We start from the raw sequence: 25,105 nt of genomic DNA, 5'->3' as shown, positions 1-25,105 counted from the left end.
TGAATGGAAGATGTTTGCAACGTTTAAGAAAACCAGCCTGAGGATCGATAATGTTGTATAATCAAAATGCCAACTGAATATTTTTTCCAAGTGCTGTTCCTTTTTCTCATCTGTTTTGACACTAGGTTTTTGCAAGGCACTGAGCCCTTTGCTACATTTCTTAAGTTTTCTTCTCTTAAAGTGTTTGCACTGTGGTGAGAGCTGGGGTACAGCAAAGTTGTGGCCCTCAGCTACTACTGGCTTCCTTCATTTGATGCAGCTCTATTTAAGTTGCCTTACAATATTTCAGGACAAATCCCTCTTGGAGGGGGCCAAGGCTGTGACCCCTGTGCAAAATTACTTGCTCCAATCTGCACTGCACACTAATTCCAAAAAAGGAGAAGTTAGTCAAGTGCGCAAACACAGCTTACTATGTCCTTTTTTGCAATGGTGGTATTTTCTTAGAAGATACTCTGCTCTTCCTCCTCTTAAAAATGCAATTTGTGCATTTGAAAGTAGCTCTTATCCATTGCAATAATTTTTTTACTGCTGTCAATTAGTGTTTGGATTACAAATCTCTTGGGTCCCACATGGAACTGTTCAACAGGTGAATACAATGTACCAAGGACCTCAGTAGAAAACTTAATATTGGTGCATATTGAGAGAACTTGTGACGTAGCCACTTGGAAATGAAGTAAGTTAAACCAAAGCAAATATAAATTCTGTCCCTCCTGCTCTCTGTGGGTACCAATTCTAGAGAGGTCTGAGACTTCCCCACTGATTCAGCTTTTCTTTTGTGAGTTTGGAAGTTACTGCTTCCAAATTCAAGATCCCCAAAATTTGGAATATCTCTTCCACTAGAGAATTCAAGCTCCAGCCTCTACACTTAAATCAAAGGCAAATTATCAGTCATTTAGAGTAGCAATGATGTATCTTTTTGTCTCTCTGACAGTCATATTTGTGTAATATGCTTCACAGCAGTCAAAATAATAGTAAGTACCACTTTGACTCTTTCAATCAAAAATCTGCAATCACACAATAACAAATTTAACAAACAAAAAGTAAAACTTTCAAAAGTTTCAAGCTACATCCACCCATATAATTAAAATGAGCTCACAGGCAGTGAAAAAAAACAGTACGCTCACTGAATTAATAACCAGTCCCACGAACATCTGCATATTTTATGAGTTGCAGATGTGTATTTATACTTTAAACATAGCCACATTAAAGTATGACACAGTTTGTCATATATTTGCTGTGTTTTCATGACAAAAACAGCTCTACGGAAAAACCAGAGAACTTCTTTAAAAGCAATTATAAAAAGCATCTTGAGACATCTTTATGCATTTTATGATACTGTACATGCAAAATAATGCTTTTATTATAGTTGGGTAACCCATTCAGATAAACACAGCAAGAAAAGCTGTTTTTACTGTTCATCTAAATGTTTTTAAAAAGATCACTGCAAAAAAATTTTACTTCAAAAACGTGTAAAAGCATGGCATAACTTTTAGATGTCATGGAGATTAGCAAAAGTCAAGAAACTGCTTCAGATGCAGTTTAATTCTTAGATGGCTGTTTTAACTTTGAACAGAGTTCTCAAAATAGTGCCCAAATGCCCAGTGCTTGTTGAACAAATTCTGATTTATTGAAGGTAAACATTTACATTGGCTACAATGCTATAGCTGTTACAAAGCTGAATAAAAGAGGCTTAAATAGCAATAGAAAGCAAGTGCAGTAAAAAGTGAATAGAGAAAATATTTGGCCTTAGTGATCTTCTGGCAGTATTTACATTATCTCCATTTTGTTAAATATTTGAGTAACTCTAAGGCACCATAGGCTAAATAGCAGGCTGCAGTATGATTTTGTGCACAGAATTTAATAAATTTATTTGGAGAAAAAAAGGCTATGGAGTTAAAAGAAACATTGGCATATTTTATGTTTACATAAAAGAGTGGCTGTTTGTTAAAGTTAAAAGATACAATATATACTGGGTAAGTTAAAAAATTATTTTTAGAACATCAAATTAAATGTCTATGTATAAGGAATATTTTTTACTGACTTTTTGATAAATGATCAATGCAATCTTCTCAACAGGTTTTTAACACAGTAGATATGTTCATCTAAAAACTAATATTTTTTTTCCTTTACAAAAGCCTTATGCCTAGTACATATACAAAATCCCAACACAAAGTGTAATGGGCAGTAATTTACATCCTAGCTATTCTGTGTCAGACTGAAACTTAGCAGGAGCATGCAATCAAAATGCTATAGAACAGCAGTTCAAGATGTCTTATTCCTTTGGCTCTTGTCAGTGGCTGTTGCTGCAGCTGGTGAGCAGTACAACACTGACATGCCAGGACAGACAGAGGAGGTCAGTGCTTTCAGACCTGTTTCCGAACACAAATCGGGAAATTCAAACTCCTGGCGACATCCTTGTGCATTTCACACAGAACAGCGCACACAGAATGACGCTCTGCTTGGAGCAAACTTTCCCATTTTTATTTATCCCCTTTTATTTATCCCCTTTTATTTATCCCCTTCTGAAGCACGTGTCACATCACTCCTGAGTGGAATTTATTTAAGGAATAAATTCATCTGACTGGACTCAAGATACTTTATGAACAACTTCAGGTGCTTCACAGAATTGTAACTGCTCTACAAGAAACAGACCTTCCTTGGTTTACTCAACAGGCTCCTCCTTCACCTTGAGGTGTTGTTTATAATGAAGAAATTGCACAGACACCAGATTAACACCTGAATTTAGCAAATAAAATACCACAGGATGCTGTGTGCCACAGGAGAGGAGAGAATGGGTGGCCAGGGCCTTTCCAGCTGCAGCAGCACTGCCAGCAGAGGCTGCATGTGGTGAGTCATGGCTCATATTCTTCATATCTCACTTTCCAAAAGCCAAGAAAAAAATCTGTCTAAATTATTATAATTCTTAAATAACCAGATACTACTTTTACATTTGCTTAGGGTTGGTTTTTAGTATCTCCTTCTTAACTGTGAATCTCTTAATTCAGTTGTTCCCTTTTAGCTTTTTTTTTCTACTTTGAATTTATCCTTGTAGGAATTATGCTAATTGTTTTCACAGTAGTAAGTGATTTATAAGCAAAATTTAATTGATCTGTGCATGACGTCTTAATCTGGAGTGACTTTATATTTTATTAACAAAGGGACAATCTTAGCATAATTCATCAGATGCATTTTTAGTACCAACAGCTATAATGTTAAAATAATTCAGCTTCATTAAGAGTTTTTTTCAAGGGCTGTACAGGAAAAAATTTAAGTCTAAAAAATTCCAGTGTCATTAACTAGTTCCTGTAAAACACTAACCACACTATTACACAACCTGGCCTCTTTATGGTAAGTAATAGGAAGCCAAAGATTTGGTTATCAAAACAGCGTAGCACTGTTCAAGAAAACAGGGCCATGTTGATTCATATCATAGAAGAAGATACCTCAAATTGCTTAATTCAGCCCTTGAATGTTAAATACTTGTCTGAATCTCAAGGAAGATTTAAAAGCATCTTTCTGGACTACTTTCACAATGTTTAAGATACTCAGCAGTATAAATATGCCAATTCATAATTAGGGTGCAACATTAAAGGACTAATGCAATTTTTCTGTCAAACCTTTCTACCATGAGGAGGACTTGTATTTTGTAGTAGGATGTAGCAAGAAGTTAGAAAGTTATTTACCAAAAACTCCCTTGGTTGCTCCATACTGGTTATGGCAACAGCAATGACTTCATGGAAATTTCTATCAAGAGAGATGGCAGAGTCTGGGGCTCTACTTGCTTTGATTAAAAGCCATCTTTGAAAAGCCTGCATCTTTTACAGCAGGAGTTACAAAGATTGGTCCATCACTAATATATAAGCATGGTAACAGAGGAAGGAAAATGCAAGGGCTCTGGGCATAACACAGGGTCTTGCTCAAAAGACCCTGGGATTTTTATTTTTCATCCCCTGGAATCCATGTTAATGTAGAGTTATTTGGAAGCGTTTGGCTATATTCAACTGCCACCTTTGCATAAAACCCCAAAGGACAAATCCTTTAAATCTTATCCTCAGGCTTTTTCATTCCAGTTCTTGATGATAAAAGTCTTTCAGCTTTGATGTTTCCCATATAAGGAGTAACAGATGTCAAATGAACATCCCTCCTTCCCCTCATCTTTTGAAAATAATGAGAAGTAATACTTTGTTAAATGATCTGATGATTCAAACTCCCCTGCAAATAATACAGAGCCTTGGAAGTTTCTCATTAATATACTGGCTAAAGAAAAATGCGACTGAGTTTCTGGACAAAGAATTTTGTTCTAGCTCAACTGCTGTTCATGTGTGACACCAGGCTTATGTCTCTGCACTGTAGCCTAGTGACAGCTTTTCAGGTGGCCCTGTTGCACCGAGCATGGTGCTGCCCCACACTGTCACGGGCTGCGTATCCCCATGCTGCAGCTTGGTTCTGCAGTCCCTTTTCCTGCCATGCACGTGGGACCTGAACTGCTAATGCTGTCCTGTCCCTTCAGAACTACCTTTCTCTCTGAAAGGTTTTGCACTCTTCCACTGGTTTGTAACCCCTGTGCTTGCCACATTCTACCTTTTGTTCACCATCCTTCTCCCCGCCTTAAGTCAGTCACTGCAGTGCTCCCTGAGACAGGCACAACAGCAAGGCCTCCATACAAGTCGGGAGTCCTGCTTTCCTCCTGTGGCTCATCCATTTAAAACAAACCTCTGAACAGTCTTAAAATTCAGCAGCGATGTATTTTTCTCTTCCCTTTCTCTTCCCTGGGGTTGTACTTACGATGGCACCATGCATGACCAGTATCACAACCCCACAATGCAAACAGAGGTCAGCTCATTAGCAAAATTTCAGATTCCCTTCTTCAAGGGTTTAATTTCTGACCCTACTATAAGCTTGAGGGGATAAGGAAGATGACTGTTTATTTGGCTTCTCCAGTTCACTCACGGTCATCTCTCTTTTCTCCTGGTTTCTTTTGGAAGAGGCATCCCAGAGTGGGGGACTATCACCCCAGCAAATAATCACAGATCATCTTTGTGGACTTGCTTCTCAGTTTTCTTTTTTTAGGCAAAACAGAGTGATTCAAACACATATGGCAGGACCATTACAGAGATGGTCATGCCAGGTTTTAGTTCCACTTCTGAATTATGTTGACTTTTTGCAGTCACACAACCTATGACAGTCCTTATGTAGACAGACAAATTTCAGAAAACCTCTTTGTTTCAAGAAGTTTACCTGTGTCCCAACATGAAAGACAACAATTACAGTACTTCTATAATTTAGAGGTCCACCAAATGAGGGTGCAAGTCAATAGAACTAACAGCAAAATGGGGATATGTAAACAGAATTTGCTTTACAAGTCTGGATACGAATGCAGAAAAATTAACACTAAAGCAAATAAGTGTAGAATGCTAAAATACATCCCAGGTATATGCTCCTAGGCCAAATACTACTATTAACTTGTAGGGCACTTCAACTGCAGCAAGTAATACAGGAGTGTAGCATGAACTAGAAAGAAGAAATCATCCATTACAGCATATCTATTTCAGTTCTGTTTAAAAGAAACAAACACACCTGTGCTCTGTTGTGCTGTTATTTGGTGCTTTAGTATCTTTATTATGAAAGTAACATAAGAGAAGTTTCAGTCCATTTTTGCTTTCTGAGGTGGCTTGTAGTAGTTGCACAGATGGGTAAGTTCAATTGCTCTCCATATTGAAGGGTCTGATTGATTATTCAGGATAGCCACCATGAGGGCTGCCAAGGGCATTCATGAGGGCACAGGGTATGCTTTTTGTCTTGGAGACTGGACCCTTTTCTCTATCTGTGTTGCCATCCTATTCACTTGGAAAAAACAATTGTTAATTTAAAAGACAGAGATATTTAAATTCATTTCTTATAGCTTAGAAATTAACTAATAAAACCATTTTACCAAGACAAAATCAGTAGAATTTTGCATTTGTATATATTTTCTGATGCACCAACAATCAATGCAACCATGTAAAAGCCTTAACTCAGCACATACTTTAAAGTGGATAAATTTCATCACAGAGCAATTTCACTGAAGTTAAGATGCAAACATTAAAAAACCTTGTTGATCTAATGAAATTGTAAAATCTAGTATATAAACCCAAAAATTCTAAAAAGGAAATTAACAGCTTTAAGTTTTCCAGGTGTTTCCTAGACTTGTATAATTAAAAAATGCAACTGAACTGCTTAATGGGTAAGACACTGTTCCAGAGAAGATAAAGAAAACTGAACATATACCATCACATTCATTTTGCCTTGTTGCACCCAGTAAATAAAAAATGCATTGTTGTTTTCACCTTTGAGTCTAAATCCTAACTGCATTTGAGTAAAATAAAAAGAATCAAAGACAGCTGCAGGTAACCAATCTCTTCAATTTTACATGTTCCAGACAACCTTTTATTGTGTTTTAATACGAGAATATTTTACTTATTGCAAAGTATCCTGCATAATACAGGTGCTCCGCTATAAAATCTTCTCTCTTACTTGTAATTCAGACTTTCTAAATTTAAAATACCAGTATACAGTACTAAAACTTCCAACTGAAGTTTAGTATAAAAATATCAGCACAAAAGTCCTTTTTAATGTCTGTTTATCGTGAGCAACCCAAATGCCTATTTAATTATTAGTTGTTTTAGTATAATAATAGACTTTGCACCCCTACAGTTGCTAATTGATACCATCTCAGGTATTTTGATGAGATACGAAATACTAAGTAAGAAAACAGTAAGTATTCAAATGGTTAATTTGCTTAGTGTAGTAATAATAAATTAGTTTTTTGCATCTTCTTCAGTTCAAAATCCAGCTTTGAGACTGAGGAAGGCTTCACATCAATTAAATAAGAGTGGTCCTTTTAACCAGTAGCAGTTTGATTGCCAATGACTCGAAGAATCTCTTTATGAATGTTTGGTTCCTGTGTATTTATACTTGTATCACCCACTTGACCATCTTCATAACTAAAAAAAAAAAAAAGAAAAGGTACAAAATAATATAATATTAGTGTTTTATTAATCTACATAAAAACATCAAAAAAAATCTCGTTCTCTAAGTGCTTATTCCATATGTTCACTGTTTCTACTGAAGTGCTCTGCCATGCTTCATCTTTATATGCAGATCCCAAACTCTGGAGAGTGGGAGGTGGTAAGGCTGCCATTGTCACTAAAACCCTGAGGCTGAATTAGCCACTAGGACCCAAAGGGGACAAATATTAGTTGAAAGGGGGAAATGCTCACAGCACAGACAGAAAGCCTTTAATGAATTCCTCGGCTTAAACACACACAGCCAAACAGAAATTATGCTTCACAATACATGGATGGACTTACTATAACATGAAGTAATGCCAGTGAATAGAAAAAATCAGGAAAACTCTGTTAATTTGTATTAAAGACATTTACTAAACCTTTGACACTAGCTTATCCATACATTTCTAGCACAAGTAAGTAAAAGATAAAAAATGAAGGAATACTGAACCAAATGAGGAAGAAATGTCTTTCATCTACTTTAATTACAACTATTGGAGGGAATATAAAAAAAAGGGTTTAGTATGAAGTTGAATGTTAAGAAAAGCTTTGTACTCACACAAAGAAAAATCTTGTACACACATGATCCGTGTTGGGAACTACCCATATCTCCCCATGTTTGTGCAGGTCAGGTGAGGTTATCACTATCAGAGAAAGAACAAATTTCATAGTGATGAAAACATGCCTGGAAAACTCTGCTCTAGAAGATTTTGGATTTTATATATTTTAAATTGTCTTTTGGGAATGTTCAGCTTTCCTCTACATGTCTGTGCTGCAGTGCAGATTTTGAGCTGGCTGCTAGTACAAAAAGGGAGATGAACTTGATTCTTGTTTCCAAAATATACTTTTCTGAAAACAGAGATGTTTGATGTTTGTTTCCAAAATATACTTTTCTGAAAACAGAGATGTTTGATGTATGGGAGCAAGTTGTTAAATTGAATGAACGTTTAAAAATGCACTTATAAAAACCTGAATTTAAAAAGCCATAGGGCTGTTAAAGAGGGTCTGAAACAACTAATCAGCACTTGGAACAGATATTTGTGTTTAGTGTTTTGGCTGATCTGAAACCAAGATGCTTAAGACAAAGCCTGAAACTGCTATACATGGGATGTGCAATACTACAAAATATTTAAAACAAGTAGCAATTATGACTCAAGAGATTCAAAAAGCTTGCCAAAACTTGTTCTATGTATTTGATAATAGGTTGTTTACTAGCAGAATGAGGATAGCACAGGAGAGAAAGCTTTTTATTGCTAACTAGGACCTATACCATCAATTCACATTTGAAGATATCTAAATGCACTTGAAGAGCATCCTTCTGGACAAGATTTTTAGCTGTGGGATGAGCAGGTTCATGGAGTGATGGGTGAAGAACTGGCTGAGGGTCTGAGCCCAAAGGATTGTAGTGAATGGGGCAACATCTGGTTGGTGACCACTCTGCAGCTCCCTGAGGAGGGGAAGGGCACAGGGAGGTGCTGAGCACCTCTCCCTGGTATGCAGTGACAGGGTGTGTGGGAATGATTCAAAGCTGTGCTGGAGGAGGTTTAGACTGGACCAAAATTTCAAAGCATTTCTTTACTGAGAGGGTGGAATGCCAGGTTGGACTGGCGTAATTTTCTTCCCAGCGACTGGCAGGGGGCAGTTTTTGGATTTGTGCTGAACACAGGGTGTTGATAGTATAGAGATGTTTTTGTTATTGCTGAGCAGGGCTTACACAGAGCCAGACAAGGCCTTCTGTGATTCTCATACTGCCACAGTCCAAGAAAGCTGGGGATTCATGGGAGGCTGGGAGGAGACACAGCTGGGACAGGTGACCCAAACTGACCAAAGGGATATTCCAGACCATGTGACATCATGCTCAGCATACAAAGTGAGGAAAAGAAGAAGGAAAGGGGAGCAATGGTGTTGGTCTTCCCAAGTAACCTCTACATGTGATGGTGCCGGGCTCTCCTGGAGATGGCTGAACAGCTCTGTTGGAAGCAGTGAATTAATTTCTTGTTTTGCTTTGCTTGCGTGCAGGGCTTTTGCTTTCCCTATTAACCTGTCTTTACCTCAGCCCATGACCTTTCGGGCTTCTACCCTCTGGACTCTCTCCCCAGCCCTCCTGGGGGAAAGTGAGTGAGTGGCTGTGTGGGGCTTGGATGCTGGCTGGGGTTGAACTGTAATAGCTGGTCAAACTCTGGCTTCCTACAGAGCGGTTGGTGTGCCTGTCAGTGTTTAAGAGACATTTAAACAATGATCTTAATGACATGCCTTAACAATTGTGCAGCCCTGAATTGGTCAGGATTGGACTTGAGTGACAGTTGTCAGGCACTGAAGTAGCCTGGTTTATTTTATTCTAACACTAACTTAACTGCATGCATGTTCAATTTTGATACTATTTCTTTCATGAATTGCAATTTTTAACAAACATTTCTTGCAATTAATTTTGCACAAAATCTTTATTAATCATGTCCCCTAAAACACCTTCTTACACAGAGAAATGAATATGAAAACTGCAAAATGTATTTTACCAAATATTTAAAATTCACTCTTATAAAATTGGTAATTCGTTAATAAGTACAAGGCAAGAAGAATATGGGTGAAAAAGTCCTTGTAAAAGATGTAATTTACATTTAAAAATTCAGGCATTAAAGGCCAAATAATTAATACTGTTCCTTATGAAGTTTTAGAACTAAAATTCTATATTTTTCTGTAAAGATCAAATTGCATTTTCATGTTGACTGACACACCTGTACTTTTGTAGAGCTGAAAGATTCTATTTTGAAATACTGCATTTTCCACATTCTGTCTTAATTTTCATTTTTTAAAACAAACAAATGCTTCAAATGATGGGCAAATTGGGTTAATATAACTTCTAAGATTAGCTCCTAAATATAAGTGCACTTCTTATTCAAATGTCACAATTTGTTCTTAAAATCTGCTGAGGTTTCACTAGTTATTAATAGACTAGCCAATTCTTTCAAGAATGACTGTACTCAAGTATTAGATTTTAACTTCCCAAAATTTCTGAAGCAAATAAAGAGAACATACTGGTTGCTAGATGCTCAGTATGCCTGTTTGAACAGTGAAAAATTATTTGGAAATTCTATACGAAAGGTGTTTTTTTTCTGACTTTTATGTGTTTAAAGCATTTGTCAAGAGCTTCCAAGAAGTCAGTGCTTCAAATAAAGGACATGGCTTTAGTTTTCTTGATGGTTTAGGGATAGGATCACATTTGAAACACAGACCAGATGATTAGTCACTATATGTATATGATATTCCATGACAATTCAGCATCTGCTACACGTTCTGTTCAAAGAGGGGAAATGCTCTTATTGAAGCGTAAAGGTCAGCTGTTGAGCACATACTTCTACACCTACCAGTATTTTCTTACCTAAACAACCAACTAAAGCTCCCACTGATTTGCACCCTGTAACCTGTGCATCGTGTGGCCATGACTAAAACAACTTCACAAGGGCTTTCAGCTTACCTTCACATAAGGCTATGCATTTTAAGTTACGGCTTTGCAAAAATTGTGACTGCTGTCCTTTCTTCTGTGACTGAGATGTAAAAAAGTGAGAAAATAGAATTAGTGCAGTAAAACAAACAGAGACAAAAAGCAACAAAGGAGACAGCTGCTATTTTCAGTGATTTATTAATAAACAAAGGTAGAGGCAGTCTTTCTAAAAGGTCTCTATTTTATTTCTAAATGTAATAGAATTTATGAAAAAAACCCCCTATTATTTATTTGCATTCTAGTGGGAAAGATTTGAACTCCTTTATCCAGAAAAATAATATCAAAAAGTGCCTAATTATCACAAAATTAAAAATGTTATCAGAAATATCAGTTCTATTGATAAACAAATTGATATCAGAAAAAAAATAAAGGAAAAGAAAGGTAAATTTAGTCACTAATTCTTTGGTCACTACCCTGATATTTTATTTGCCTTCCTACTTCTAACAGCTTCTACTGGGACATGCCAATCTACCTTCAAAGCCAGATTATTCTGAAATTTCTATGTGCTAATCATGGAGACGGATATACGCTAGTTTCTTGAAATTTAGCCCGATGCACAGATGCTGTGAATTTGCTTTAGATACAGCAGAATTGTAATGGTTCAACATGCAAGATTTGTGAGAAACAAAAAATTACTTGCTACAAATTAAATGCTGCTAATTTCCCAGCAATAACCATTCTCAATTTCTTTTGCATCATTATTCTGGAAGTGTAAAACTCAGAAGACCAGAGGTTGCTAGGGGCCATAACGCAACCTGTGTTTCATCTTCATTTTCTTCCTCAATTCTTCTGCTTGGAAAAGAACAGCACAAGGTCTGCAATATGCTCTGTAAATTTTTACTAGAGCAGTTGGACTGTATTGGATATTTGCAGCCTCTGAAGTTGTTGATTTCATTCAATGCAATAACATTGGTAAGTTGCACAAAGGAAATATTACCTCTCTTTCAACTACTGAGTTTCCAATAATAAATCCCACAAATCTTCCAGAGATGGCTGATGTACCGTACCTGTGATGTATTACTGCTCTTACTGCCTGAAGCTGGTTCATCTTTAGCTGACACCTTCTGCTGCTTCTTGTTCATCCCTAGGAATATTAAAATCATGTAAGATACCCTGCCCTATAAATACCCTAAAAAGCAGAGTTAAGCATGAGAATGGAAGAGGTAGCACAGTAAGAATCATAGTCTTTTGCATGGCACTCAAAAAGCTGGTAAACTGTCACAGAATATCACAATATAAATCCTGTAAATTACAGATACCTCTGCCTCTATTGCAAAGACTTTAGCAAAGTCAAGTAGGTGCAAAAGCAGATAAACCTGAGCCTTAAATGCCATTAAATTCAGATCAGGAATATTCTCATGTGGTGGCTTAACAGGGTTGTAGATCAGCATGTCCTCAGTCCACTTGACCCTATTCAGGCTGAAATAAAAGTCTGATTTATTGTGAGTGGGAAGGCAAAAATCACAAGAGAAAGAACTTTATATATTCATCTTCAGCACTTTATGGAATTTTATTGAAAGTCTAATTAATTTGTATAAGTAGGCAATTTAAGTTTTGAAATCTACCTTGGTTTGGTCTCCTTAGGTACACATAAAATATTAAATTATTTGTCAGTCACATTTGATCCAATTCTGTCTCAGAAACTGAAACATGCTACATTTGCGCCTTAGATTACATTCATATCCCTCATGTTGGTTTATATAAAATTCCTGTTTTGCATGATACTATGGGCTTGAGTTTCCAGCATCCTGTATTTCACAGAATCATGGAATAGTTTGGGTTGGAGGGGACTGAAAGATCATCACGTTCCAAGCCCTCTGCCATAAATAAGGACACCTTCCGCTAGACCTGGTTGCTCTGAGCCCCATCTAACCCGACCTTGAACACTTCCATTATTTGGCACTTTGCAAATACAAGTGAATTATGGGAAAATTTAACTCTCTGAAGGAACAGAACGTGTAGGACTCCTTCATGGTTTTTATTGGCAAAATTTGGAACAAAAGCCTCCTTTCTGGAGGAGACAGGATGGAAGGGGCCAAGACAGGCAGAGAGAGGAGCAATAGCACATTGAAGCTGACAAAGCAGTATTGTCCAAAAAGAAAGACATTTTGTTAGATAAGGATACTTCAACCAGCACATTTAGTGAGACCTAAGAAGCCTTCATACTCATGTATCTCTGATAAACTAAAAGTGCATCTGGAGATAACTGATGTTGAAGTTCCTCAAATAGTAGCTCAAAAAGTTTAGCTCCAAAAGGAGGCCTAGAAATACTGAGTATCAGAAAGCATAACTAAAACTCCCAGAATCATCTACATGCACACGAACACACATCAAACTATATACCCCCACTTTCATACGTGAGGAAATGGTAAATACCACATACTTAAAGAAGAAAGTCACCATATTTTAAAATCCCTTTAATTTCTCAATGTACTACTGTCCAACTGTCTTGTTTTTAATATGCTTTTGTTTATTATTTAATTTTTACATGGAAAACTCTGCACAACTCACTTTAGGATTCACTAGTGGGACAAGTTATGCTCCTTCTCAGGCTAAAATAAACACACTGAACTCTACTTTCTATGTAATCTTGATGTGGTGATACTTGGGAATACTCTTAAATATACAGTGTTGAACATGTCTACTGATCAATACTTGTTTTGTCAGATGAAGTCATAAAAGACCATGAACTCACAGGTAAAGTTAGATGGAACTTAAGCAGGTATTGACAAGAATCATAAAGTTGGATTACAGCTGAATCATCAAGACCTACTATATACAGCATTCAGTATTAGCTAATATTTACTTTAAGCTCAGTTCAAGAATTCTAAGCACCTTGAGAAATAAGGACAGTGTTCAAAAAGGTAATTTTCTATTTTCTTACTATTTATATTTTAAAAAATTTCTCTTTTTTTGAGTAAATTTAATCATGGCCAACAAAGATTAAATTGAATATAATGTTTTAAACGGCAAAGCTGTAAGAAGAAGCAGTAGAATAAGAAACACCCCTATATTTGTCCAACTTTAGAGTGATTCATAAATATCACCTGAGTAACCAAATGATATGCTTGACAATGGACTAAGGTAGATTCCACTTCCAAACATTGCACCATGGAGCTGAAAAAGAGAAGAGTGATTATTTGGCAATAATTTGGTTACCTGGACAAAATAATAATAATTACAGGATTAGGTCATAGTGCATTTACCCACCCTACTAATTTATTTTGGGTAATTAACATTGCTCAAAAAAGCCTTTTAAAAAATCTCGCCCCGAGTATAAAAATAATATACATATATATATATATATATATATATATATATATATATATATATATCTCCTGGAAATTATGTCCAAAAAAACAGATGCCCACACAAAATTTTACATAAAACTTATTATATAAAATTGTGTTTTCTGTTTTTGAATCTAATATTGCTATAGAGGATGTCTACAAGAGTGTTTCTGTACATGACCAAGTATGTCCTGGGATTCTCTTCCAAGGTACACGGACTCAGCTCTGGGGAGAGCTGCCCAAACCACAATGCTAAAATACTCTGCATTAGAGCTCCCCAGTCCCTCTGTAGTGCCTGCTTTGCTCTGCAATAGTGATCTCCTGATGATTCAGTCTGAGAAGTTTGCACTAGATCCCTTCTAGCCAGCTTCATGCTTCCATTCCCAAAGAAATAAGAGAGGCAGAGAAAGTGCTGCAAGACCAGTTCCTGTAACTCTAGCATGTTTCTGGATCCTATGACATGGAGACATTTTAGGCAGCTCTTTCACTTGCAACTGCTTTTAAGCAGTACCGAGCAAAGCCTCCTAGAGGTGCTGCTCCACAACGTAAAACTGAAACTGATTCCCACAGAGAGATTTTCTAGACGTTTTAGCAGACACATTACTTCGTATTAATTGCATCAGAAAAGTACTTTTCCCAGGAAACAAGATGGTAATTGAAATTATCACTTCTTCTACCTATATGGCTACCAGAATGAAACCCTCTGAAAACTTGCCAAAGGTAGTATGTAACCAAACATGCACAGGTTAGCTAAAATCTATTTTGTTTATTTACCTGCAGCCTCGTATTGGAAGCAACAACTAAGCCGTTCCTCAGGATGGAATGCCAATTTTCAATGTGTGAACCACTGAATAAAATGAAAAAGAAAGCGGTAAAATTCACAGTGTAAAATGCAAAAATTACATCACAAGTTCTTTAAAACAGTAGATTCACAGCTGCAAACCTTGAAATGCCAGAAGTAAAAAAAATAGCATGGCATTTCAATAACCTTTGGTTATTAGGATTATATGTACTCACTGAAATGCAAAGGTACTTCCGTAGAGATTTTTAGCAGCTCGGAAATTGGATTCTTTGGCTGGTGGACTGCTGAGAAGAAGGAACTGGTGGGGAGTGTGCATAAACTTCAGTTGCTGTAAAAAATAAGAGTGCACATGTGAGGAAAAGTTCATTAATATGAAAGTATTGTAATTCTCTGATGGCAATCCTTAAGATACGCTTTTCCACACAATACATGACTGCATCTAAATAACCACATCAACTAAGTTGAAACTGGTCTCACTTCCACAGTTTCAAGCCGAAATCAAATAGTAAGCATGACTGTCAGTTTATGAAACATATGGAAGTTTTTGGAAAGTAAATTTCAATTTAAAATGGCTTCAGTAATTAAACTGAACAATTTCATCACAGTGCTCTATCAGAGCTGACTTTGAATTAAGGTTATTTGGAAGACTGCATATTACTATGCCCTTAATCAGAAGTTACTTATATGTGGATCTCCTGAATACAGCATGGTTGTGTGCACTGCTTTCTGTACAATTCTGCATCTAATATTCTATATGGTAACAAAAGAAAAAGTGATGTTTTTTTCACCTAATCCCAGACAATTACAAGGTATACATCTGAATCTGAGCTAGTCACCTCAAATAGGTTTTTTATGAACATTATTCCCTTGACCTATTTCAGATATTCACGTTTCTAAAAATCATGACCTAAAACTGCCTTGTCTATTAAAGGAGTCCATGCAATCAGTTTGAATGCAGGCACCTATGTTTTGCTAGTAAACTCCCACCTAAAATGCTAATGCAAGCCATAAAAAAAATCAGCAAAGAATAAGAAAACACACAGACACTTACTCTGTTCACCGGTAGCTTCACAATATGTGATCTATTACTAGAAATAACCCTAAAATGAGAAACAGATGTATTAGATGTAGTAACCAAACCAAACTTAAGAATGTGTTATGAATGGCCATCACAAAACACCCAGCTGTAGGCCTCTAAACCTATCAGATAGTAGTAGGCCAAATCTTAACTAGAAAATGAGATCAGAGGACCCAGATGAGGTCCAGAAACAATCCAGAATAGCTGCCATTGAAAATACCAAGGTTAATTATTAGGCTGACCTTATATCACATTACACTGGTCAAGTGATTATTCATCACAAATGATAATTTAGTAATTATTATCTCATGTGAATCAACTTTATACCATTGCAGAAGAGGATGTGCAAGCGGATCTTGTTTATCCATCTGCTTCTTTATTTCCAAGTAAGGTGCCTAGAAAAGAGTAATTATGTTATTTCTAGGTTGAATTTTATATGTCACGTTGCCCATGATTTCATCTATTAACATGAATACACTATCAGGTTTAAATCACAGCTTTACTGATATGCAGCATAGTAGAGTTATAAATGTGTTTTGACAACAAGAATTAATATAGCGATTATTTTCCCTAGAGTAAGATAATAAGCATATAATTAGCATCAAAATGATTATATTATAGCAAACATTGGTGATCACAGGGAGAATAGAAGATGACATCTATTTTTGTGAGGTTCTTGATTAAGAAATTGGGACTTCACAAAATTAAGTCTCTCAAAAAAACCCAAAATAATCCATTTGGTATTTTCAACTGTTTCAAGGTAAAAATACCATGTCATATTATAATTTCTTTGAAAACTGTTCTTGATTTCAATCACAATGCAAAGCATCCCTTTAGAATTCATTAGTCCAAGAATTGTTTTAACATTTTAAAAAACCAGAAAGGTCAATATTTTTTATTTTTTAAAACACATCATAAGAAATCACAGAAACACCTGATTTTTAAAAATTTTACAAAATGTTACACAAATTACCAAGAAAAAAGTGGATTTTAATTTTCAATTTATTTTATTCCTCTCTATACATTCTTCACTCAGGAATCCCAAAGTATCTTCTTAATACACAGAGCAAGATTGAAAACTGTTGTGAGGATGCATTTATATAGCAGTTGGAAAAGCAAGATATATGGAAGAGATTTAAACAACAACTTATAATCAGCTGCGTTGTTTGGGAAAGGAGTGTAAAAATAAACAGAAATACAACTATCAGATATGCCATGAGAAATAATATGACGGTAAACCCAAGGGACCCAACCTTCCAAGTCCCCAACTATACTTAGTTGATAGAGAATTTTGCTATAATAGAAATAATATCATGCGATTAAGAATACCATTCAGAACATTGACACAAGATCCATTTCTTTTGCTTCGGAAGTAAAGTCTCTGGCTTTGATATTTCCAGAAATGCAGCAGTTGGTGATTACCCCATTACAAAGTCTTATTCTGCTGTTATTATCTCTTATTTAATCTTCAAAATATGTGAGTTCCACTTCATTACTTTTATTTAATTGGCATTAGGGATAGGTTTGTTATTTTGAACAAACACTTCAATATCATTACATTTATATAGGAAAGAGATTATATTATTGACTTCCCAATCCATCATAGGCAGGCAAGACAAACATCTTTCAAGTTCTAGAAACAGTGATTAAGTTAGGTAAATATTTTTAAATTTACCTGTGTCATCTCTCTGATGGAAGTGATACTGTCCAATGCTTTCATGACTCGGTCATAGTTCTTCTTCTGATGTGGCATAAAATACACAAATAAGTTCAAAGAGTATTAGTATTTGGCTCTAAAAAAACCAGAATTCTCTGAGTGTGTATAAAACCAAAGCAAGGGGAAATGTTGGGCAAATCAATTCTTTCAAATGTTTCTAATCATTAGCTTTCTTGCACAGACTGTCATTCATCATCCAGAAAAATTCCTTGAAAAAATATTGTTATGGTCTTTCCTCTTTGAATTTCACTGGGATCTCCAAAACATTCCAAAAATCAGCTCATTTTTAAACAAAGATTTGTAACTAAACACAGTTATCTGGACAACATGCTCTTGAGGTAAATAATGCAGTGACCCAAACAGATTTTAAATAAAATGCATATAAACAGATGTGTTTCTTTTGATAGCAGATCTATAAAACTTCATAGATCCTTCAGTGGTCCCTCTGCCTCACGCTGATCTTTGCTGACCTATTGCTTGGGAACCACTACCAGACAGCTCCACCCGTACTGAGTGAACAGGCTAAACAGTTCATGCTTCAGCACTCCACAGCAGCTCCACTGCTCCCCATCTTCGGGTCTTGCCAGCACATCACAGAACACCTCAGCCTCTCCTGACAAAGAACTCCTGATAGCTGGCCTTTGTCCAGAAAGAGTGAAATGCATCCCAGTGCAGGACATGCCGAGTTCTCATCTACGCCTTTGGGGAAATGGCTTTAGGGAGATGGAATATTCATGGCTTGAGGGCTTTCCTGAAAGGCAGCATTTGGAGTCCAAGAAGCAGGTAACGCAAGGACAATTATTTATTTCAAAATTGATGCTTGTACAAAACTCAACTATCAACATCTGATAAAATTACATACAAGCAAATAACTGCTTGCAGTGAGAAAATGAGATGGCAGCAATGACACTTCTAAGAATGAAAAGATGGACTGGAAATCCCCTCGCTTACATGACCTCTATCGCTCAAAGGCCATCTTTCTTTTTGTATCCAATGTGCACATTGAGAAAAAAACACTTAGAATTATAAAATTTTGTATCCAGAATTTGTCCCTTAGAAGAGTTTCTTGGCTTTAATATAACCTACACTTTTGTCATGGTTTAGGGATGGTATTTTCCAATTTACTGTTCCCACTGAGACCTAGCAGTGCTCACTGTCCTCTTCCCTCTCCTCCTTCCACTTTCCCCCTGTTGTGGGATAGAGAATTGGGAGGCACAAAGGTAAAGATCACGAGTCGAGGTAAGAACAATCAGCTGAAAACAGCAATGAGATAAGAAAACCAGCAACAAACAACATCCACTTACTCCCTCTGCCAAGTAACATGGGAACTCTTTTCCCTGGAAGAGACTCCCTTCCCCCTGTTCCCAGAAATGATGTGAGGTGGTATAGAATAACCTCTGGGTCTTAGCCATACCCCATTCTGGCTATCACAAAAATTAACCCTGTCCTGGCCAGAACTAGGACAATTCTATATTCAAGCACTTTCTCAGAGACAATAAACAAAAGATGTAAAGTTTTGAAAACACACTTGTGCTATATTCTGGAGATGTATCATATAATAAAGGAAACTCCTCCGTGAGAAGTCTTTGCTTTGAAATCTCATGTTGACTAAAACCAAGCAATGACATAATTAAAGGTAGCTACTTACCCTGGGGTTAAAGGCCAGCATCTGAGGATCATTAGGATCAACTACAGAAGGGTATGGCTCAAAAATGACAACTTTCCTAGGTGATTCTAATGCAGACCGACACATAGATACCAAGAGATCAACCACCTGGGGACAAAGAAAGACATATTTATTATGTTTATTCAAAATAAGTACTTTTATAGTGTATCTTCCAGTCTGCCTTTTATCCAGTCTGCCTTTTTTTTTACACATTATAGACATATTGTATTTCATTGTTACCTATATTGCCCAAACTGTGTTATCCACAGGAGATAGCTCAGGACTAAATCCTTTCCACTGACCTCAACAGAGTCTGGGTTCAGACATGGCATATTATTCCACGTCCATATAAGTAGGACCAGTATCTTGTCCTAAAAGTATAATAATATCAAATATATTGCTTGACGTATTGCTTTCTCTTGTGCACACATGTGAATTCCTGTATCAAATTTATTCACTAAGGAAATGAAATTGTACTAGATCTGTGTATCTCTGTATAGACATGCCAGTAAAAACTTTGCTCAAGAACAAGGAATAGTCTGTTAAATTTGTACCACTTTCTGCTCTTCTCCCAAAGACTGTAATCACAGAAACACTTGAAAACATTGCTTCTGCTAAACCCAGAATACTGCAATGATTTAACCGTCATCTGCACAGCTCACACTGGGGCATCCACTTCTTTCCATCCTGTTATACAGAATTACAACACTTCTCTGAGTATCTTTGATTTTCACAATTTCTCCACAGGAGAAATTAGTAATGTAATTAATAATATACTTATGGGTGTACATAAGTAAATACACCACTTAGACATAGATTCCCATGTAATTGTTTCAAAATACGTAATTCAGAGATTAAAAATAGAATACAGCAATAGCAAAAATGAAAGAATGCAGCTTTCAGGCAGCTGTGAAATAGAAACCCAGCTCATAATGGAATCCAAAATTGCTACATTAAAAAGTAGCTGCAGATTAACTAATTTCCTCATGTTTTTTCTGTGCCTTCTGAAAACATTCCTGTGTGAAAACAACTTTTCCACAAAAGAAAGGAAAACCTGAGACTAGCTGGAGTTAGTAGATATTCCTGGTTCCCCCCACAACTCCACACGGAGCAGATTTCATCTCACAGTTCAGACTCATCTAGAAGATTTTCTACATCTGTCATTGTATCTGATCATTTGGATGGAAAAAAAATGACTGTCCTTTAGAGAACCAGAATGAAAATAAGAATAATGATGAAAGGGGAAAAAGAACTGTGCTGTGGTGAGTCATACAGCTGCCATTCTCCTTCTCTGCTCCTTCAGCATTAATGGACAATTTTCTCCATCAGTTTTAATATATTCTGTTAGTTCCAGTTACTAAATATCTCACATATATTGAAAAATGAAATTACTTAAATAATGATCCCTTCCCCAATGGTTCTCTGATTATTTTCCAGTTTATACTATCTCTATGTGAGATGAATGTTTTGAAATAGGGCATATGCACTAGCATTTACGAAGGAGATCAGCAACCAGATCAGGCAGCAGACTTCCCCTTGTCTAAATGTATTACCGTGAAATTGATTATGAGTTCACCCTGCTTCTGAGAAGCACTATTTAGTCTGCTGTCACAAAACACTCCTAGGGAAGAGCTGTTTGAGTCCCCACATCTTTTAATGCAGAGACTCAAAGCTGTCTTGCTTTATGATTTGCACAATGGGATACTGTCTTAAAACTGGCACAGTTCTACTCAGACACCATCCCTAAGCCCTCCTTTAAACAAACTGTTGATTCCTAGATTGTTTCCAACTCTGCTTTTTTTTGCCCCTGAGGTCATTGTTTTGAGTTGATGCAACGCAAAACAACTTAAACTGGGAGGTAAATCTAATATAAACCCTATAATAGAGCCTTGCATATGCATTCCTTGGGAACAGGAAGTGCTGTGGATCTAGCAGATGTCCTTAAAACTGGGTGTGAACTCCTCCTCAATCGGACGTACTGAAGTAAGGATTAAAATAGTTGCATGAAGGACAAGACAGCACTTGCTGATGACAATTCCTCTTATGACATCAGTCCCTCCGACAGTGCCTCTCACTCTCAAGAGACTCTTTACAGGGAGTAGGAACTATCAAGAAATCAGTCATCTAATTTTCAAGCATTTTGCCTACATGACTAATACAAGGGAACCTGAGTTCAGGATGGAAAGTTTTAGAAAGTACAATCACTTATTAAGGAGAAGCCATTGGATTATTTGGAGTGACAAAGTAGGGTTGTGCATCTCAGGAAACTAGCTGAAAGCACTAAAGACAAAACAGGATATAATTTCTAATGATGGGAACCTGTATTTAGGCTTCTTCAACAGACAAAATGATTTGGAAGAGGATTAATCCGACAAAATGTGAACACCTACCTATTACTAGTCAGTCTAAGCTTGCTAGGCTGTTGGAGAAATAACCACTGTGCTGACAGTCTATGCTGTGATTCACACTGTCCTAAACTAATGACAAAAAGAGCTCAGATGGATCAAACTCCAGAATTGATACTTTTTTTTTCCTGCAAACAGGAATGGGGGGCTCGGTTGGATCCAATGCAGTGAGCTGGCTGCAATGCTATCACTAGAGTGAAACTTAGCAGAATTTAGCCACCCAGGTCCAATGGGACAACAGACAAAACCCCTTATCCAACTCTTGTTTAAGCACTCTTAAGGTTGTAATCACTTCAGAATTCTACAGTAAAGCTCTGTAAATGTAGAGGTACTCCAGAGATCTACAGCAAGCTCTGCACATGCCTGCAACACTGACACATAAAACAGAGTGAGAGCTAACGAGGGCCACTTCTCCTCTGCTTAGTCAGCTCTACTTAAAAAAGCTCATACCTAATTCTTTACTAATTTTAGGAAAGCAACATTCCAGCTGTTCAAAGAGTTATTCAGTAGGATCCCCTGGAAAACTGTTTTCAGGGACGAGGGAGCTGGCAGATCTTTAAGATGCCTTCCATAGAGTGCAAGAGTTCTCAATCCCCATGTGTAGGAAATCAGGAAAGGAAGACAAGATGTCAGCATGGATGACTTCAGACCTGCTGGTAAGACTAAAAGGAAAGAAGGAAATGCACAGGCAAGGGATACAGGGACAGCTATTCTAGGAAGAATATAGGGAGGTAGCCTGGTTGTGTCAGGATGGGTTGAGAGAGGCCAAGGTGCAACTGGAGATGAACTCAACAAGAGATGCGAAGACTAATAAAGAGGCTTCTGAAGGCATGTGAGACAGAAAAGGAAGGTCAAAGAAAGTGCATCCCTCTTTGAACACGACTGGCAAAATGGCAACTGCAGACAATGAGAAGGCCAAGGAACTTGACAGCCCTTTGCTTTTCTTCACTGGCAGTCTCCCCTTCACACACCTCTCGAGTTGATGAAGCTCAAGACGGAAAGCAGGGAAGCAAAGTGCTTCCCACTGTCAGCAAAGATTAGATTTGAGAGCCTGTGAGGAATGTGAACACAGAAAGGTCTATGGGACCTGATAAGATACATCCCAGAATCCTGAGGGAACTGGCAGATAAGAGTTGCCAAGCTACTCTTCATGCTAACTCAAAAGACACAGCAGTCAGGTGAAGTCACAGGTGACTGGAAAAAGGGAAATATTGTACCTATTTTTAAAAAGGGTAGAAAAGAGGGCCCTGGAAACTACCAACCTGTCAGCCTCACCTCTGTGCCTAGGAAGATCATAGAACAGTTCCTCCTGGAAGCTGTGCTAAGGCACATGGAGGACAGGGAGGAGATTCATGACATCCAGCACAGCTTCACTGAGGGCAAGTCCTGCCTGACCAACCCAGTGGCCTTCGGTGATGGAGTGACCACATCAGTGGACCAGGGAAGGGCTACAGATGTCATATATATTCTGTAAAGTCTTTAAAACAGTCCCTCCCAATATCCTTATCTCTAAATTGGAGAGAGATCAATTAGATGGATGGACAGTTCCGTGGATAAGGAACTGGTTGGATGGTTGCATCCAGATGGTAGAGGTCAAAGTCCTGATGGACACTGATGATTTCTGGTGTCCCTCAGGGAGCAATACTGAGTCCAGTGCTATTTAATGACATAGTGAGTGAGTTCAAGTGCTCTCTCAGCAAATTTGCACATCACACAAGCTGAGTGGTGCAGCTGATGTGCCTGAAGAGCAGGAACCATCCAGAGCAACCTGTACAAGCTGGAGAAACGAGCTCATGGGAATCTTGCCAAATTCAACAAATCCAAGGACAAGGCACTTCACCTGGATCATGGTAAGCCCTGGTATCAGCACAGGCTGGGCATGAACAGCCCCAGAGCAGCCCTGCCCAGGAGGACTTGGGGGTGCTGTGGGTGAGAGGCTGCACATGCCCCAGCCATGGCACTGCCAGCCCAGAGAGCCAAACGTGTCCTGGGCTGCATCCAGAGCCCCGTGGGCAGCAGGGCAGGGAGGGGATTCTGCCCCTCTGCCCTCATGAGAGTCCACCTGAGCACTGTGTCCAGCTCTAGGGTCCTCAAAATAAGAAAGAGCTATACCTGTTGGAGCAACTCCAGAGGAGGGCCACAAAAATGATCAGAAAACTGGAATGCCCTCCTGATGAAGACAGGCTGAAACAGTTGGGAGTGTAGAAGAGAAGGTTTTTGGGAAGACTTATTGCAGTCTTTCAGTACTTAAAGCGGGATGACAAGATAGGGAAAATCTTTTTAGCAGAACCTGCTGTGATAGGACCAGAGGTAAAGATATTATACTAAAGAAGGGAGATACAGACTAGATATAAAGAATATTTTTACAGTGTGGGTGATGAAACACTGACACAAGGTAGATGCCCCATCCTTGGAAACATTCAAGGTCAAGTCAGACAAGGCTCTGAGCAACCTGATCTAGTTGAAATTGTCCTGGCTCATGGCAGGGTGTAGGACTACATGACCTTCAGAGCTTCCTTCCAACTCTAATTATTCCATGATTCTATGATTCTAAATGTACATGTAAAGTAACATGTGCCTGAATTAAAAAAATTAAATGCTCACAGGTCTTCAGGCTGAGGAAGAGGTGGGGCTTCATCTGCACACGTCCTTCCATTTCTTACAAGCCTAGACTGTTACCCCAATATTCGGTATCTAGATATTGCAAATCCAGTGGTCTTCAGACACCAGATGAAGAGCTGCTGTTCTGATTCCACAGTCATATTCTCAAGTTGACCTACACTGCTGCAACTTTCTGCCTTTGAGGATATGTTCAAGGCTGTATTCAGGCACCTACCTGAATAGTTTATTTCCAGTGACTATACTCACTAGTGCTAGTTAAAGTTAAATAAACTGAAGGTTTGTTCTTCCAAAAACCCCATGCTGCTTACTGTGTAGAAGCACAGTAACCAGAAAATTGGACACAAATGCACTTTTCCTTAAGATGTGCAGGCTTCTACCATAAGATCTTAAAGGGAACTTAAACATAAGATCTTTTAACTTTTGTTTTTAATGAAACATTAGGTTAGTGATTTGGAAGCATAATTTAAAATACTTTGAGAAAACAATGATAGGATTATAACTACATCAATAACTGAATTTAGAGTCAGGAAGCAGGCTTATATTAAATTCCTGATCCTTGAGAAGAAAGAGCCCTATGTAGCAATATCAGTAAGGACTTTCCCACTGCTATGTAATGATCGAAACAACAGATGCTCAGTGGATCCCTGCCTCCCAAGACCATGAACAGGAAGTAACTTATTAATTGCATGAGAGTAGTAATGGCTCATTAGGTGAAAATAAATGTGAATTATCTCCAAATTACAACTGCCTTTATTAACAACCCAGGTGACATAATTGAATACAACAGGACACAAAAACACAGTTACTCTAATTACATGGAAGCAAAACGATGGAAACACCTCATTAGTACTATTTGAATACACCACGCATAAACCCAGTGCATTTACAGCTATAACAGTGGACAAATAAATAATACTTACCAAACAGCACTCATATCATGCATACAAGTCAAAACACATACTGGAAGAGACAGAGAGGAC

The 25,105-nt window shown here is 37.6% G+C and overlaps 1 protein-coding gene across 1 annotated transcript in view; it reads right to left on the bottom strand.

The window, feature by feature from the left end:
* Nucleotides 1-5,611: 5,611 nt before the first annotated feature.
* PARP8 (poly(ADP-ribose) polymerase family member 8) overlaps nucleotides 5,612-25,105 on the bottom strand; it is a 109,815-nt gene continuing 90,321 nt past the window's right edge. Inside the window, exons 16-26 of the mRNA XM_041489304.1 lie at nucleotides 19,081-19,206; nucleotides 17,391-17,456; nucleotides 16,043-16,110; nucleotides 15,689-15,737; nucleotides 14,853-14,965; nucleotides 14,610-14,682; nucleotides 13,593-13,662; nucleotides 11,553-11,629; nucleotides 10,519-10,588; nucleotides 7,606-7,690; nucleotides 5,612-6,983 (exon numbers count right to left, since the gene is read on the bottom strand). Of these exons, the coding sequence (XP_041345238.1) occupies nucleotides 6,881-6,983; nucleotides 7,606-7,690; nucleotides 10,519-10,588; nucleotides 11,553-11,629; nucleotides 13,593-13,662; nucleotides 14,610-14,682; nucleotides 14,853-14,965; nucleotides 15,689-15,737; nucleotides 16,043-16,110; nucleotides 17,391-17,456; nucleotides 19,081-19,206 (900 nt within the window). The 3' untranslated portion in view covers nucleotides 5,612-6,880. The remainder of the gene's footprint in view (nucleotides 6,984-7,605; nucleotides 7,691-10,518; nucleotides 10,589-11,552; nucleotides 11,630-13,592; nucleotides 13,663-14,609; nucleotides 14,683-14,852; nucleotides 14,966-15,688; nucleotides 15,738-16,042; nucleotides 16,111-17,390; nucleotides 17,457-19,080; nucleotides 19,207-25,105) is intronic.

This window comes from Pyrgilauda ruficollis, unplaced genomic scaffold, assembly GCF_017590135.1.
Source record: "Pyrgilauda ruficollis isolate IOZ18807 unplaced genomic scaffold, ASM1759013v1 scaffold92, whole genome shotgun sequence".
Lineage (NCBI taxonomy): Eukaryota > Metazoa > Chordata > Aves > Passeriformes > Passeridae > Pyrgilauda > Pyrgilauda ruficollis.
This window is presented reverse-complemented; position numbering and strand designations above follow the sequence as displayed.